Genomic DNA, 18,443 nt, shown 5'->3' on the forward strand with positions numbered 1-18,443 from the left:
TTACATTAAGCAACATTATTTTATAAAGTGATATGGTAAACGCCAGCAGGTGCTAACTACATTTCATAAGTTATAAAATATAATTATGTTCAGAATAATATCTACCAATGATAAAAAGAGCATCTCTGACAAAAAAAAAAGAAGTACATTCAGTGGGATCCTTAAGTTAAATGCAAAATCCAAGAGAAACAGTGTCCTGCAGATAATTCTTCATGTGCTAATGTCACACCAGTAGGAAGCATCATTGCCTCCAGTGGGATTACTTACCTCTCCCAGTTGAGGATGAACATAAATTCTGCTTGCAGGCCTGATGGACAACTATCTTTTCAACGCAAGACATCAAAACCGTCACTTTCTTGCCATGATTGTAGGGAGCTGCTTAGATGCATTTAACATTAGATACACTGCACATGAACTGTACTTCATCGTGCCTTTATCTGACGTACGTGTAGGGCAATAATCAAGATATTAGCTGCAGTTTAAATTGTTCTTCTCATCTCTGGCCAGACTTCTGTCGTCTTTTTCTTCATTTAGTGTCTGAGGCATCAGTGATTAATCTGAATTACTTAAGTCAGTTTAATTAACATTGCATTGTCTTTAAATAGCTTAGCCTAAATCTGTCTAATCCTTTATTGGTTATTTTAATCCTTGTTGAGTTTGTCTAACAATAAGTAAACTTGTGTAAAATTGAATGACCAGCACTCAACATTTTAAGATTTCATGATTGCCCACATTTCATTTATGTCTGCTTCAATTTTATGTTAACGTTCTTAAAAATTTCCGTATTCTTACACAAGGAAAACATTTTAATGGAAGATTGTCTCTTTTAGCAAAAATCTGTCAATCTGAAGACCTTAAGTGCTAAAAAGATCTCTCCAAATATAAAGCTGGCATAAGTAGTCATCAGGTTTTCAAGCAGTGTTAGCTCTTTGCAGCAGAAAATTCCACATTAGCAGCTTGTAAAATATTTGCAAGGGAAAATTCATGTGCCAGCACATCCCCACGGGTGTGGTCTCCAGGCTGGTCAGCAGGGACAGGCCTCTGCACAGCACGGCTCTGTCACCCCTCATTCTCCCAGGGGAGTCCAGGAAGCTCCTGTCAGGAGGAAACCGGAAAGCCGCAGGACTATGAGGGAGCAGGGGGGCTGTAGGTATCCCCAAGACGGGGCGGCACCGACCCCGCCGGAGTACTTGGAGCCCAACAAAGCCGCCTCAGTGCGCTTTCACAGGGACGCGCCCAGGCCCAGCTCCACAGGAACCCCAGTGCCAACCGCGGCGAGATGGAACCGAGGGGCCGCCTGAAGGGAGGCGCGTTCATCAGCGGGAGTACGGGCGGGGGGAGAGGCTGAAGCAACACCATTTCTCCTCAGGCCGCAGCCCCGGCGGGCCGAGCACTGCGCCCAGCCCGCCTCAGCGCGGCCCCCAACTACCGCCAACGCCGCGCGCCGCCTCAGGCGGGTGTGCAGTGCGCATGCGCGTGAGCAGGGCGCTCCCCCCTCCCCCGCCCTGCGCCGACATCAGACGCGCCTGCGCACTGCGCGTCATCACCGCGGCGTCCCCGTCTCAGGCCCCCTCTGTTTTTTTTCTCCCATGATGCCTCGAGAAGAGCCGGATCTCGCGAGAGCCCCGCCTGTCGCGTCCTCGCGGCAGCCGCCATCTTGGGGAACCGGGATCACGTGATCGCGTGCAGCCGTTCGCCTCCGCCTTCCCCTCCCCCTCCCCCCCCACCGGGAACCGGGCCCGGATCGCCGGTCTCGACTCTGGCCGCCGCCCTGGTCCTGGTCCTGCCCGCGAGGACGTCGCTTTTTGAGGACGCTGGAGACGCCCGGTTTGGGGTGGTTTTTTTGGGGAGCTTGCTGCCTTCCCCTGCTGGTGGGGCGGGGAGAAACGAGGAGCGCCATGTCACGTGACGGGGGAACGCGGGGAGCGCGCGCCAAAGGCCGGCGGCGGTGGCGGCGGTGGTAGGGGAGAGGGGGATGGGCGCGAGACGGCGGCGGCAGCTGGCCACGTGACTCGGGAGGCCAGGGTGGAGGGGGGGGCGGGTCACGTGGCGCGGAGCGCGCGCCAGCGGCGGGCGGTGGCTGGGGTCACGTGGGGAGGGTGCGCCGCGGCGGGCGGGGGGGAGGTGCGGCGGCGGTCACGTGGTACGGCGCGGCGGGCGGCCCTAGCCCCCCTCCCCTCCCCCTCCTCTGTGAGAGGGGAGGGAGGGCAAAGATGGCGGCGGTGAGTTAGAAAGCGGCGGGCGGCGGGGCCAGCGGCGGAGACTTCCAGGACCGGCCGCGGGAGGACCGAGAGCGAGCGAGAGAGAGTGAGTCCCGCTTTCCCCTTTTGCTTGGCGGCGGGCTTGCTCGGCTGCCTCGGCGCTCTCCCTGCGCGGTGGGGCCGCCGCAGCGCCCCCGGGGGTCGCCTCCCCTTAGGCGGCGGGGCCCGCGGTGGTGTGTGTGGGGGGGAAGGTGTTCGTGCGGGAGGCCGCCGTGCCGGTAGCGAGCTCCCCATCTCCCTCGGCCCTTCAGCCTGGGGTGGGCCGCCCCCGCCGGGGGTCCGCGGTGGGCCGGGAGCGGCGCGGCGTGCGGGGGAGGGCGCCGCTGCCTCGGCGGAGCCGCCGTTTCCTCGGGAGTCGGGCAAAACTTTGTGCCGGAGGGCGTGTGGGGGCGGTGGGGCCGCCTGGGCGGGCGGCGAAGCTCTCTCCCCCCCCCCCCTCCAGCTCTGGAGACGCGTTTCGGTAGCGGTTGGCGGAGCTGGCGGCGCGGGGGTGGGGGGGCGGCGGTGCGGCTGGGCTCGCTCCCCCCCGTTCCCCCTCCGCCTCGCTCGGGCAAAATGGCATCGGGACGGCGGCGTTTCTCCGCCGGGTCCGCGCCGCTCGCCTTTGTGGGTTAATTGTTAAGGTTTGAAATGGAGCCGCTGTGGTGAACCGGGGGCGGAGGGGTTGATTTATGATGCTTGTGTGGCTGTAAAGGCAGCCGTGAGGTGCAACCCTTTCGCCCTTCCCCGCGATCCTGATGCTATTAAAGGGATTTTTAAAGAGGCGAAGGTCTGAAAACAAAAAGTCGCGCATGGGACACAATTACGCAGCCAATTCTGGCCCAACCCGGAAGTTTATGTCGCGAACACGTGTTGGTGGGGAAGGTGGCGAGGCCGGGAGCCGGGGACACCCTCACCCCCCCCTCCCCGCCCTGCCCTCCGGGGGCCCCCGCAGCCCCCGGGGAGCCGGCGGTGGGGCCGAGCGCCGCAGCGACAGACCCGGCCTCAAAGTCCAGCCGCTCTTAACGAGCGCACCTCAAACAGAGGTTGCTAGGGTGAGTAATTGCTTAACATAAAAATGCCCTTACACTCTGAAGGGGAAGAGGCCTTGTGGGTTTTCCTTTTTTTTTTTTTTTTTTAACTCCTCGCTTGTTTCATTATTATTTTTAGCTGACCAGGTTCCACACTGTGTTTGAGAGTATAAATTAGGACTGTTGTACTTTCTTCCAGGTACTCGTAGGCTGGTTTTAGATGTTAAATACCTGTTAAAGATTAGGCTGATCGTTTAAACGCTGAAAAAAAAAAAAAAAAGATTGAATTGATGTATTAGATAACTCTAGATAGTGTCGTTTGTTAACGCTACTAATTTATTTTTTTTCACTTGCTCTAGAGTTAAGAATTAACTTAGTGATAGACTGTTTGGCTTTTAGAGTACATGGGTTGTGTCTGGATTAAAATTATTTAAATATAAACGTTTTGCAAGCTTCCCCCCCCTAAAACTGAAAAATTTGGGTTGATGATGTAAAGCAAAGAATTTACTGTGGCAGAAGTTGTGCAACAGCATGACATTTAGATTGTTTTTCTATATATCTTCCTTGCCGGCATAATGTGTTATATTTGAATGCAATCTTAGTCTTTAAAAGTAAAATGTGGGCAGTTTGTCTTGTTGTCCAGACAAGTTCTTTGGTATCAGAACTGACTGATAGCCACTTTAAAAGCTATTGAAGTAGGTAGCAGATATGGTTAATGCATTTCTTGTGCCTTGAGATACACCTAGGACTGTCTCCCAGGCCAAAACTAGGGAAGGGTTCAGTGTTCAGATACTATTCCTATCTCTTCTGGGTTTTTACTTAAAAACTTTCGCTACTGGCTAAATTATCACCTCCAACCATTTAGTACGAGAGCTGATTTTGTGCAAAATCATTGTTTAGTCTCTTTAACAGCTTCTGAATTTCACATTTTTAGACTGTGTATCCTGAACTACTGTATATTTTATAAAACGGTCATAAGAAAGCTTTGAAGCAGAGTTGAACCCCACAGTATCCTGAACTGTACCTCGTGTCCTTACGAGCTTTGACTTTAGAGAGGTAACCAGTGTTTGAAAAACCGGTATGTTTTTTACAGGACTGGAATAATTTTCACAAAAATCAAAGTTACCTTTCCACGTTTAAATGCAATGTTAACTGCTAGTCTTGAGGTTAAAGCGCGTAAGGATGGGTGGGTTCAGTAATTAGTGTTTTACTCTTTGATTGAATGGTGACTTGGAAATGACCAGAAGGGATTAGGTTGGTTGAGGTTTTCTTTTTTGTTTTAACCGAGGTTGCCTTCTGGAGCCAAAAGCTGAGATGAGCAGAACCCATCTGGATATCCAGAGAATTTGGGGGTTAGCAGCCCTTACATCTCTATTGTGAGAGGCTCCAAGTGGAGATGTGACATTTTTAGGTTGATAATAGGTCATAATTTAGACAGCCAGAGAATTTGGGGGACATACCTGTCTCATCTCTACTACATCAGAATTTGTGTGATATTTTAAATGGCTTCCAGTATAGTTCAAGTGGCATGTATTGCTCAGAAAGCCAGTGGGAAAAACCCTTCTAATAAAAAGGAAAACAAGAGTTGCTTAACTACACCACCGTCCCAGGCCAGGCATTGAAACCTAAGTTTGCGGGTTGGGTACACCGCAGAGGCCAGTTGTCTAAAGGGTTTGGAAATAGCTGTGCCTAGGTGATCGTGATGTCTGATTTGGGCTAAGTTGCGATACTGTAGTTCATTATGATTTTTAAAAAAGTCCTTCAGGTATACAGTGTTACAATGTGTAACTCACAGACTTAAAAATCAAAAGCCTTTTCATCGTTTAGGATTCTACCATTATTTTTCTTAGGGGAAACTGAGAACAGGTTGCTCGACATGTGTTTCGGGATTTTTTTGTTGTTGTTGTTTTGCTTCTTTGTACCAAAGCTAAAATGGAGGGAGGGAGAAGGGCAGGTTGGCATGGATACATGACATAATATTAAACATGGCATTCTGGTTTTGTATCTTTAAATCAGAAAGTATTTACATAATGTGCACTGGTAGCAAAACTGTCTTTTTATCAAAGTTTTAGGCTATAGTCTTCAACAGAGGAGCACCTCACAAAAATGCTTGGTGTGTTTTGATAGCCCTTCCTGAAATGGCAGCAGTTTATATTTTTCTCTTGATAAAAAGAAAATAATTGAGATACTACTACTGTTGAAATTTTATAAATACAGTTTTTTAGTTTTACCTAGCAGGTTGATTCTTGCTTAGTGACACTGGACAGCCTGACTAAGCATAGACAAACTCATCTGCAAGATTCTGCATTCTCAGAACGGTTCTTTGACTGGTGAAATGCTCAGGGAACAGCTTGTAATATTCACAACTTTTTTTTAATATGTATTTTCTTTTGGAGATTTTTAAGATGTGGCAAACAGGTCCTTATATAGTATTGCCAAAGCTGAGCTGCAGAGCTTGATAAAGTTGCTTTCACTTATGTTAACTAAGGAGCCTCCTACCTTGTAAGATTATGGAGCTGTTTCAGCTTGATAATGTTTTAGGCTTGACCACCATATGTCACAAAAAATAAACTAAGCTATCACAATGCGGCTTCTGCTATATTTTTTTCCCCTCATTTAATTTCCTTAATAAAGTAAAACTATACCGGGGGGGAAGGAGAAATTAGAGGGTGGGGGGAGGGCAGCAGTGGTGCTTGGAAGTTTCACAAAGGCTAAAATTGGTGCTAAGTATTCAGTGATTTTTTTAATGTAAAAATTCTAGAAGTTCAGAATTCCTTTTGTTCTAATTTCAAACAATGCAGCTTTGTTCCTAGTGTACAGAAACAAAATAAGTGAAACTAGTCAAAATTTCGCTGTCCAAACTGTCTGACAGACAAACAATTGCTGCTGTTTTACTTAGCTTTTTGCTGGATTGCTAGCAACCACTAATTTTTAAGATATTTAAAATTGGGGTTTACATGAATGAGAGAGATGCAGATGGGGGATTTCTTTTCTGAAAACAACTCTACTAAGAAAAGGATGCTTCTCAACCGAAGGTACTTATTCTGGAATTGTAGGAATTGCTATACTAGTCTTTGTAAGTAGTCATCTAGTGAGAACTTTGAAGTAAGCAATTAAAATATTACTGCTGTGAGTGTATCTTTTTTCTGAACTGGGTGAGACTATCTCAAGATATCCAGGCAGTTGTGCTTTTAAAGGTTAAAAATGTAGACCTCGGTGTTATTGTGGATGTGTAAAACTTGATTTTAAACAGCCTTGATAGGTTGTAGCACCATTTTAGGATGGTTGAGGAAGATGTGTTTTTGTGTGGGGTTGGTGTGGGGTTTTTTTCTAGCCTTGGTTTTTGCTTTGAGTCTGAAATTCATAGAAAGGCCTTCCCCTCATATATTGTAAGAGTAGACAAGAAGTTACTTTGAGTAATTTTTTGGTCCTAGTTCTCTTTTAAGTAAACAGCCCCAAGCTTCTGACTTTGTTTCTTCAGTGTAGCCACTTATCTCAACCAAATTTTAGTCATACTTTCTTTTAGAGATGGCATGATCAAAACTACATGAAGACTAAATAATGACATAATTGACTTTTTTTTTTCATTTGTCCATTTACATGTTGTTATTTGAGTGTTTGTGCCTCTTTCCCAAATTGATACTGTAAAGTTACAATTGTAAAGTGCTTCAGAGCTGCTGGTTTGAGGGGATAACCCATGTTAATTCCCCTCTGTAGAGAAATTCACCTTCAATGGCTGCTCTGAAGTTCATAACACCAAAAGTACTTGATAAGCTAAAACTTCATCTACAGACTTAATCTTCCCCTCTCACCTGTTTCTAATTAGCAAACAATGCTGTAAGCTTCTAAAGTTAGATACGATGATTGCTGTTTAATATTTTAGTCTGATGAAAATTAAGGTTTTATCCTACCCAATCAATATGTATGTGTAGTCCCCTCTTTTTTTTTTTTTTTTTGAGACTGGAGGCTTAATCCTTCTGAAAGGTAAAGCTAACAGTCTGTTCTTACTCATTTTTCTTGACCTGTTCAGGGTTCTAGGATACAGACTAGTGGGAGGTGACATCCTTTGAAGGAGCTGCCATGTTAATTAAATCTGCTAGGTGTCTTAATATTTCTTAATATCTTCTGTACCTGATCACTACAAACCAGGCCGTTCTACCACTTTACCTCATCACCTCAAATGCCTTTAAAAGAAACAAAGTAGACTCGAGTTCTGACACAGCAAGTGATGTTTAGTGCAATTGCCTGTGGTCAGTAGTAGCCCCACCAATTATTGTGTGTTACTTTGCTATTCCTTTGGGTAGTACAGTCTTCGATGCTTAAAAGTATATCTTCCCCTTGTCCCAGTATCTTACATCCACTATTTCAATTGTGCCACTATCTCAGTATTAGTCCACTAAAAGAAGGTCTCTTCCTACTATTGGAGAGACTAAAACTAGGAAGAATAAGAATTAAGTGCCTGAGGCTTTATTTATTTCAAGAATTACCTGTTCTGCCAAATGTGCTAAGTAATGTGTGTGACCAACCAGCTGGATGTGGCTTGCCTGTATATGTAGAGAAGGATAAGCAAATGAATGCTGTTTTAGAGTCTGTGGATGAGTGTATCTAAAATGCGGGTAATTTTTTTTTGTCCTATTACCTGCTTTAGAGTAGGTGTTCAGCTTTGTTAGTTTTTTTATGTTTTGTTACCAGTGGGCGTTACAGGGGTTGTGGAGAATAAGTGAAATGAATTTCTGTTTGAGGTGTATCGTAGAACATGTAAGCAACAGCTCAAGTTATGTGGACTCACTTAATTTTTGTCTTAGTATTAGGGCAAATGGGCTTCCTTCTTAAGGAAGCAAAACGCATCATCTTCATCTTAAAACACAGAGTATTAGGATAACTACTTGAAATTAATTTTGCTTGTCCTGTGCATAAAGGAGCCTGTGACCTGATGTTAGTGTCCTATTTAATATGTAGTTAACATACTATAATAGTGGTACACTTGTTCTTTCCACTATGCAAACCTAAATTTCTTCAATGAGTGAATTAGTACCTTATGTAATGGCAAGCAAGAAATAAAAGCTTTCCTTACAAGCTTTTTATCACTAACTTGTTGTTACAAGATAAACTCAATGAGTTTTAATTGTGCTTCCCTTGTGCAGTGTGCTTCACTGACAAAGATGCATCATTAGCATAATACAGTCTCACCATTTTTGCCTCTTGGTATTTCTTGTAATGCTTAAAAATGTAGTTTGAAGACTAGAAAAGGCGCTTTTTTTTTTTAAGGTTATGGGTAGAATAGCATTTTGTGTAGTAAACTATTTCATTCTTACTGCTTCTAAATGTAGTGGTTATGTTGAAAAGATAAAAAATCTATAGATGAAAAGAAAAAAAATCTATGAACAAACAAAATAGCCAAAGCAAATCTAGAAAGTGAAACTCTGTATACAAGAGCCTGTGTCACGTATGCCCTTAAATCCAGGAAAAGGAACTTTAAATGTGAGTGTGTGTGCAGAAAATAAATGAAAATTAAATGTAACTTGTATTTATGGTTCTAATTTTTTAGAGATGGTGGAGCCAGGACAAGATCTGTTGCTTGCTGCTTTGAGTGAGAGTGGAATCAGTCCAAATGATCTATTTGATATTGACTCGCCGGACGTGGTTCTTGCAAATCCAGCACCAACTCCAGCTGTTCAGCAGGTTAAAACAAGAACATAGTCATTTGCTAGAGGGCATAAGAGCTTGTACTTGATGAATTGGGGGGGGGGGGGGGGGGTATGCGTAGCAAATGGTTAAAGAACATGGAGTTTTCATCAATTTCTTGCTACGTAGTATTGAGATTAGAAAATGAATTGTTAATTAATTGTAAACTTTTATACAAAAAAGCAATCTGAAATACACTACTGAGGTTAGTATAAACATAAATATACTTAACTTCTGGACTTTAAATGGGGATATGCTGTCATGTATCCATGAAGAACTCTAATATCACAGCAATCTAGCTGCTCTCCTATAAAATGGGCTAAAAGTGTAATATAACGTGGTGTTTAAGCTCCATGACAGCTTTCAATCTGCAAGAACATAACCATTTCAGACATAGACTGGGAACAGTAGTATGTTGAACAGTGACATCACAAAATTAATTGTATTTTCATGACAGTTAACTAACAAGGTGTTGTATGTTTAAGTTCTTTGAATGTGAAATCAACCACTTGATGATCTTTATTTTCAGTGAAACCTTTGTTAATGAGTATAGTTAAGGACTTCCCCATTAACTTTGTGGGTGGATATTTAGTCTTAAGTTTTTTTTCCCCTGCTAGTGTGTCTTTCCTGATGCTTTTACTTTCTTTCCTCTGCAGTCAGTGCCACTTAGTGCATTAGAACTAGGCTTGGAGACTGAGGCCACAGCTGCTGTGAAACAAGAACCAGAGACTGTATCAACTCCAGCCTTATTAAATGTTCGGGTAAGAACTAGTACCTCAGGATTTTGTATGTGTTTGTGGTGGGTTAACCTTGGATGGACACCTGGTGCCCACTAAGCTGCTCTGTCACTGCCTCCCTCAACTGGACGGGGGAGAAATAAATACGATGAAAGGCTTGTGGGTCAAGATAAGGACAGGGATATCAGCAGTTACTGTCATGAGCAAAACTGGCTTAACTTGGGGAAATTAGTTTATTGCCAGTTAACAATAGAGTAGGATCATGTGAAACAAGAAGAAATCTAAAAACACCTTCCCCCCTGCCCCTCAACTTCACTCCCAGAGTCATCACGTGTTGTCTGTCCGGCTCCTTCCTCATCACGCTCTTCCCCTGCTCCAGCACAAACTTTTCCAACGCAGGTACTTCCCACAGGCTGCAGTTCTACATGAACTGCTGCACTGTGGGTCCTTTCCACAGGGCGCAGTCCTTCAGGAACAGACAGCTCCAGTGTGGGTCCCCCACATGGCCACAGGTCCCGCCAGCAAACCTGCTCTGGCACGGGCACCTCTCCACAGTGTCCTTCAGGCACATCCCGCTCTGGCGCGGGGTCCTCCATGGGCTGCAGATTGGATATCTACACCACAGTGGACCTCCATGGGCTGCAGGGGGACAACCTGCTTCACCACAGGCTGCAGGGGGATCTCTGCTCCAGCGCCTGGAGCACCTCCTCTCCCTCCTTCACTGACCTTGGTGTTTGCAGAGTTGTTTCTCTTGCATATTCTCATTCCTCTCTCCCAGCTGCTGATTGTGCAGCAGTTTTTACCCCTTCTTAAACATTTTATTACGGAGATACTACCAACATCACTGGTCACCTTGCCCTTGGCCAGCAGCAAGTCCATCTTACAGCTGCGTGTTGGACATGGGGGAAGCTTCTAGCATCTTCTCACAGAAGCCACCCCTGTAGCCCTGCCCCCCCCAACCTTGCCATGTAAACCCAATATGGTAAATTAGTAAAATGTAACAAAAGAGGTGGGACTGTAAAATGCCAGTTGGCCATTGTCTTGGTTCTACTTGTACTGAGACTGTGAAAGCTTAGTGTACCTGTGGGTTGATATGATTTCTATGACAAGGAACAAAAAGGAGGACAAAGCAGTATGCAGAAAAACATTGTGAGGTGTCCTGTGTGCATGCCCTGCCTGCAATTTCTGGGGATAGGGAGGTTGTGTAAACTTGTCTCCTACACCTGAACTGTGTACCACCTTTCCTAGCTGTAGGTAAGGCTGAGCACCACAGTCTGGTGGTTGCACCTGAAATGAGAATATAAAAAGCAGCTCTGCAGGAAGGTGGATGTAGTTCAGTTTGTCTGAAAAAGACTGCACATATACTTTAAGTAATCCAAGCTATTTACTCTGACAATTTTGCAACTAGTTTATATCTTGGAGATTCTCTTCAGCTCAGGGCTTCTGTACCTGTAGTAGTCATGTTTTGTGCCTAGGTGATTTTTTTCATCCAATTTCATCCAATTTTTCATCCATTTTTTCCCCTTCTCTTACCATATGTTATGGTTTGAGAAACCCCTAACAATGTATTCTATGAATAGAATAGATAGAATAGAATTCTGTGATTTTATGTATTGTCGTTTGGACAGTCATTCTATCACCTGATGACCCCTCCCTACCCAGGAAGGGGAATTAGGAAGAAACAAGGAAACCCAGGGGTTGAAGTATAAACAGATTTAACAGAATAAGATTAGATAATTGTCATTACATTAATAGCACTAAAGAACCAATATTGATCCCAATTCCAATACAGAATATACAAAGATTATACTCAGTCAATTATATCAGTAGGAAGCTGTGTGCTCCCAGCAGCAGACAGCAAATGTGGGGCACTGCAAGTGCTACATTGTCGGCAGGAAGAGAAGGCCTCAGGGGTCCAGCACTGGGGCAGGAAGTTCTTGGGATGGCAGCCATCAAGCGAGAGTGAACTTTGCAGCAAACTTCCTAATTTATATTGAATGTGACGTTCATGGTATGAGATAATCCTGTTGACCAGTTTGGGTCAAGTGTTCAGGTCTCGGTCCTCCTCATCCCTGCACCTGGCAAGCTGAAAAACACAGAGACCTTGAAACCCACACACCATAGCTGGCTGTAAAGTACATATTTTCACAAATTCAGACACTGGAGTCTTCTAAAAGTACAGTCTTCCTAAGTATTAGAAGAGAAATTAGTCCTGTGTCGCTCAAACCAGGACACCATAAAATAACACTTAAAAATACTGTTCAAAAATATGTATGGCAATATAGTGATAAATAGACACTTCTTGCTTAGACTGTTGCACCACAAGATAATTACTCTAGCATCTTCAGCATGTTATGCGAAGACATTTCTTTTTACAAGAGTCTTTTAGAAACTGGTGACTCTTATGCTCTGGATGAAAGGCTAATAAAGTCTGCTTTTTTTTCCACTGTCTTCTGAAAATTTTCCTGGTTCTTTGTTGCTAGCAACCACCATCCACCACAACCTTTGTGCTGAATCAAATAAATCAGCTTCCAACTTTGGGGACTACAATAGTGATGACAAAAACAACACCTGTTACAACTACAAGGCAGACTATCACTGTAGCAAAAATCATTCAGACCAGCACAACTACTCGACCCTCGGTTGCAGCACCAGCAGTACGCAATGCCTTGACCACTACACCTTCAAAGGAACAGATTCAGCTGAAAGATCTGCTAAAGAATAATAGTCTTAATGAACTCATGAAACTGAAGCCACCTCCTAATATTGCCCAACCAGTAGCAACAGCAGCAAGTGAGTTTTCTTCTTTCTTCATAATTACAATATTTTAGACAAATAGTGAAATAATATAATGTGAAGATCTTTGCACATCTTGTATTTTTGTTGATTAGTAGAATATCACAGTAAAACGAAATGGTCCAGAAAACCTGATAATTTCTAATCTAACTTTAATAGTGTTAGAATTCAGGGTGAATTAATACAAAACAACAGGCTTTTGAAAAAATTAAGCTTTTGATTTACTGCAAGGAATGAGGAAAATGACATTTTAGATTGCAGCTGGTAAAATGATTTCATGAAAACTACTGAAGTTGATTTAGCTATCTTGTGTCTGCATCAGTTTCTGTTCTACTGTATACTTCCTGTGGAACTATGACAGACGAGTAGCTTTTTTTTTTTTTGACGTTTTCCAAACTGGATTTGTAGTACATGCTGGTAATCCTATAATAGGGTATTTCTGTAAAGCGTCTCCTGAGAAAAATCATCTCTGTCCCTGTATGTTTCATGGGAGGCATCAGATCTATTGTGTTTAAAAACTTAAGTCCTAAAAACTTGCTGTCTGTTTCCGTGTTGCTTCTTAAATGTGGTGTTAACTTACATGCCACAAGTATTTTGTTACCACACTCCAAATCTTCATTTTATGATTCCTTTCATAATATTTCCTTGTACGTTATTTCTAATATGTGGATGGCTTATATGGTCAGCTTGATATAAGGGGAAAGCTGCATGTGTGTGTATCTTTTGATATGATCCTTTCAAGTTTTTCTGGTTTTAGGATGAGGTTAAGATCAGACTAGTTGAGTTTGAAAATAGCTCTATTGCTGCTTTTTCTGAAGGGTATGTAGGCTTTTTTTGGTTTACTATATTTCCATTGTCTCTGAAATAAGATTTACTGATTTTATAGGTGGGGTTGGAAGTAACCTGTTTTTTTCATATGCAGATAGAGTGGGCAGTAAATGAAGCTGTCTGATAGGACTGAAACAAAAAGAATAATGTGCCTTCTGATTTCATTGCTTTCTGTTATGGACTGACTGACAAAAATTGAAGTTGAGACATGAATTGAAGTTGGGATGAGGGTAAAGAAGTGAGGAAGAGTGGGGGAGAAGGTTTTATAAGACTGACTTTTGCTAAATGAAAATTCAGAGGAGCACATAAGTAATAGGTAACATCAATACACAATAGCTGTTGTAGTGGCACAGCTGCAGAAAACACTTGAATCTGTAGCTTCTGTGTTAAGTGAGTAGGAGACATGCAACTTCTAGAACTGCATCCAGTCTTCATGTGCTTGTGTTTCTGGATCCTTCTTTGTGCTTATCAAAAAACTTGACAAATACTTGTAGAAAATTCAAGGGCAGAGAAGCTCTTGGAAGGAACCGGTCTTCTATAATTCAGGCAGCAGAAGTTCTAGATTGGAAAAATATTAAAAAGTTAAATTATGCAAACTCTTTGAGGAAAGCTTTATTTGTGCAATTGTCTTAATTGTTTTTTAGGGCCAATTACGCTAAACTTATTACATGCATTGACTGTCAACAGGATAGAAGCTTGAGAGCTGCTTTCAATGTGTTACGTCTATCCTTGTGTAAATTTTTTTAGTTCTGTACTGAGCCCTATAGCCAGTTGCTTCCAAATATGGCTGAAGACGGCAAATTTAATAAAATGTCCTCTTGAAGAATCCTGTTACAAACTTTAAAAAATTAAGTCCAAAGTGTTGACTTCTTGTTTTACAGAGATAATTGTAGTTTCTCCTAAGGTGGTAAACACCACCAAACCAGGTAAGTTCACTTCTGTTGAAACACTGGGCTTTCTGGTTTGTTGTTAAACTTCAAAGGCTCACAAGATGGTGTATTTCCAAATATGATATATAGATTTGGTGGAGGTCCAAAATATTTTTTTTAAAAATACTGAAATTAATACACAACTCTGTCAGGTGCAGTGGTATTACAAGGGAAATTTCTTCAGTCAAAGTAGTAACAGGATTTTAACTTCTTGCTTGGACTTTGGACAAAAATACTGTGTTCTTGAAGTATCAGTGTGCTACTGGACATCTTAAACTTATTTTCTAGTTCATTAATAGAGAAGGATGTTAATTTGAGTTGATGTTTGGAGGGAATTCCTGTCAAAACAGATTTTCTTTTGTAGCCGATCTGAGCAATGGTGCAGTGAAGAAGGAGGCTTCCACAAAAGAGGTCGCAAGAATATGGATAAATGATATTAAAATGAGAAGTTTTTCACCTACTATGGTAAGTAATACAAATGGTTAATTTGCGGAATGGATGCATATTTTCTTGGCCACAATCATCTGTGACTGGTTTCAGTAGTTACTCATATATGCCGTTTGTGTGGTAGAATTATCAAGTGCATCTGTTTGTTCAAAAGGTTAGTTTCTCCTCGAGATTACAGCTGTGTAGAGCAGACTACCTATATAGTAAATGATGGCTTTGAGAAATTAACTGTTCTTAATAGAACCCCATCGTGTGGACAAAGAAGGGTGTGCTCCAATTAAAGCTGATAAGCGTATCAATTGCTCTGTGTTTTAAGGCCTTTTCATTTAAAATATCCCCATTCGTATAACTAGTAGCAAGGAAACTAGAAGACTTTCTTTAGCTTGGCTGACTTTCTGGGTGGTTTGTAAATTGAGTATCATTCAATTTTCTAAATGTAATAAAGATACATTTTGATGTGGTAAACACTTGAGTTTCAACATCTTCACTGATAGCTAAAATCAGGCTGAAGTTTGTGACAAACAGTGCTCCTTAGTGACTGGCATACAGAAGAATTTTCAGCTTTTTTATATTAAACATTAACTTAGTAATTGTGGATTTTTTTTTTTTTTATATCTAGCGAGTACTTTTAAAAATATTCATATATTTACATTGATCAAGATCACAGTAAAAAATGACTGTCAGGTTTCAGAGAGTACTGGCTAGAACTGTGACTGTTGTAACTGTTCCCCGAAGTTGTGAGATTATGTAATGAATGTGAAACTGCAGGAGGCTTCATGGGAGTAGTCGAAAGTTATGTTTTGGCTGTTAAGTAGCTGTTGTGTTTTCAAGGCAGTTTTCTTTAAGTCATAGTTTGGATTTGGTGTGCTGTAAGAAGTGTTTCTTGCTTAATTCTGCTTATGTGATTTTGGAGTACTTGTGTCTCCTTGCAAAGGAGAGGAAGTTCCCTGACTTCATGTCTTTGAAGGGTTGTTCAGAGTGTAAGAAATCTACATTTCCATTTGTAGTTTTCCCAGCTGCTCACTGGTTCATCTAGTACATGTGTTAAAACATTCAAGTGCAAGTTTGTGTTCATTTCATTTCTCAGCTTAATTTCCAGGACAATAGGGTATTAAGAATGTGCTGTTTGACTAATGCAGGTATTTCTCTATTCTAGAAAGTGCCAGCAGTAAAAGAAGAGGAGGAACCTGAGGAAGAAGACGAAGAAGAAATGGGCCATGCAGAAACTTATGCTGAGTATATGCCAATAAAATGTATGACATAATGTTTTATTATGTCAAAAGGCTGAAATGTTTTGAGAGCTGATTTGTTGTTTACTCTTCTGTAGTTACTAACACCAGAAAACAGATAGGTTACTATCTGTATCAAGTGAAAAGCACCTGAATTTGTGGTGGGTTTTCCTAGGAATTTTTTCTCTTCTATAGCACTTCTTTTTGGAAGGTATGCAGAATTTTGTAATAGAAATTGAATTCTTTAGGGTATCTTAGAGCAGTACTTGTTTCAAAAATATAGTTGAACCAAGATCAGGCTTTTGTTACCTGAGTTTAAGATGCTTTGTGCCTCAGCAGGGGAAATTTTGTAAAGGGATTAAGTAGTCACTGCTACACTTAAGAATCTAGTTTGAGTCTTTTGGCATGGAACTGCCATAAGCACATTCTTCCTGCATTGTTCCTTACTGACTTCTTAGACCTGTTGTTTTTTTTTTTTTTTTTTATTAAAAAATAAGTTAATCTTTTACTGCTGTTAATTGCTGGCATCTTTTTTCCTCCTTTCTTTGTTGTAATCAGTGACAAAAAGCTGTTATCTTATTTCCTAGGTACATTGCTGACCTGCTGTAAAAGCAAGGGAAAAACATTTGCATGGAATTTGTAGCTAAGTAGTTAATTTTTATTGTCACTGATGAGATTTGTCAGCAATTAAACCATGTCCAAAAAAGGACAACGAAGCTGGTGAAGGGTCTAGAGCACAAGTCTTATAAAGAGCAGCTGAGGGAACTGGGGTTGTTCAGCCTGGAGAAAAGGAAGCTGAGGGGAGACCTTATTGCTCCCTACAACTACCTGAAAGGAGGGTGTAGCGAGGGGGAGGTCAGTCTCTTCTCCCAAGGAACAGGCAACAGGACAAGAGGAAATGGCCTCAAGTTGTGCCAGGGGAGGTTTAGATTTGGTGAAGAGATTTTTCCCAATACCCAAAGGATTGTCAAGCGGTGGAACAGGCTGCCCAGGGAAGTGATGGCGTTGCCATCTCTGGAGGTATTCAAAAGACATGTAGACATGGTGCTGAGGAACATGGTTTAGCAATGGACTTGGCAGTACTAGGCTAACAGTTGGACTCGATGATCTTAAAGGTCTTTTCCAACCTAAACAATTCTGTCTGTTCTAAATCTTTTGTCCTCTCATACTGCTTAAAAACAGCACTATATAAATACGGAGAAGAATGTTGCTTTTGCGATTCTGGCACGTTGAGGCCACCTCTGGCCTTTGGGAAGGCAAGGTGCAGACCAGTTTTTCTCAAGCATGTCAAGTGCACAAATATGTTAGTTTTCTATGAACTGAAATTTATCTAATTTCATTAAAGTTGCGGGAAGGTAGTGAGAAGAGAAAGTTAAGATTGCAGTTATAAATTCAGATTAATGTATTCCTTTGTACGCAATACAGTTTGTTTAACAGTTGACGTACTGTTGCAATGAAACATAGTTGTTCTTGAGTTCATCCACTGCAATGGACAATTGTAATTTGTTTTGGTAAATATGACAACTGGTGCTTCAGACACAGAACTCTGTATTATGTTTTCATCTTCCCTTTTCTGCCCCTCTGTTTTCAACCAGTAAAAATTGGTCTACGTCATCCTGACCCAGTAGTGGAAACCAGCTCGTTATCCAGTGTAACTCCTCCTGATGTGTGGTACCAGACATCAATATCAGAAGAAACAATTGATAGTGGCTGGTTGTCAGCTTTGCAACTTGAAGCAATCACTTACGCAGCCCAGGTATGCTAGACATTAGTACAGCTTAAAAGCTAATGTAGAATTGAAGAAGAAAAACTACTATCTGACAAGCACAGCTATATCAGTTTTACAAGGAGATAAAATAATAAGAGCTTAAAGGTTTGAGTTGCATTAGAAGGTGTCAGGTGAGCTTCAGCTCAGATAAATGTGAGGTAGTACACCTAGGAAAGCTTTGTCTAAACTACTTCCATGATGCTGATCTCAAACTGTCTTAAACCTCAGGAAGGACATCTTACTCATTTATTTCTCTGAAATAACTTAATGGCTGCAGTAGCAGCAGGCTAAGAAAGCGAATGCTGACTGGCATCATTGGGAAGAGTAAGAGAGCAAGACTGGGTGTTATTTTGCTGTTATATTAAACTTCAGTGGGCCCACGTCAGATGTATATGCAGCTCTGAGTGTCGTGGAGGATGGTATTGAAGTTTAGGACAACTAAAATGGTCACAGGAGGGAAGAAGTTGCCTTGTGAAAAAAGACTAACAAGGCTAGAGTGCCTTGAGTGGGAGAAAAGAAAAATGAAGGGGGATGAAATAAAGGTTTACATAATCAAGAAGCCAGTGGAATCCCACAAAGCAGAACTTGGTGAAACTGATAGGAGATTGTTTTAAAATGGATAGAAGAATACTTCTTTACACAGGCGGTGGATGTCTGGGTCTTGCTGCCACAAAGGGCTGCAGAGGTGCTTATCAGTGGGCTTAAAGCAGCCAGTCTGGTGGTAGGCACTAAAAGAATCAGACAGATACATAC

General features: G+C 42.2%; 1 protein-coding gene across 1 annotated transcript in view; it reads left to right on the forward strand.

Moving 5' to 3' along the window:
• Positions 1-2,222: 2,222 nt before the first annotated feature.
• Positions 2,223-18,443, forward strand: part of SBNO1 (strawberry notch homolog 1) — a 36,195-nt gene continuing 19,974 nt past the window's right edge. Inside the window, exons 1-7 of the mRNA XM_082491595.1 lie at positions 2,223-2,307; positions 8,820-8,953; positions 9,613-9,717; positions 12,177-12,486; positions 14,611-14,711; positions 15,850-15,946; positions 17,518-17,678. Of these exons, the coding sequence (XP_082347721.1) occupies positions 8,822-8,953; positions 9,613-9,717; positions 12,177-12,486; positions 14,611-14,711; positions 15,850-15,946; positions 17,518-17,678 (906 nt within the window). The 5' untranslated portion in view covers positions 2,223-2,307; positions 8,820-8,821. The remainder of the gene's footprint in view (positions 2,308-8,819; positions 8,954-9,612; positions 9,718-12,176; positions 12,487-14,610; positions 14,712-15,849; positions 15,947-17,517; positions 17,679-18,443) is intronic.

This window comes from Vanellus vanellus (assembly GCF_965231255.1).
Source record: "Vanellus vanellus genome assembly, chromosome: 16".
Classification (NCBI taxonomy): domain Eukaryota; kingdom Metazoa; phylum Chordata; class Aves; order Charadriiformes; family Charadriidae; genus Vanellus; species Vanellus vanellus.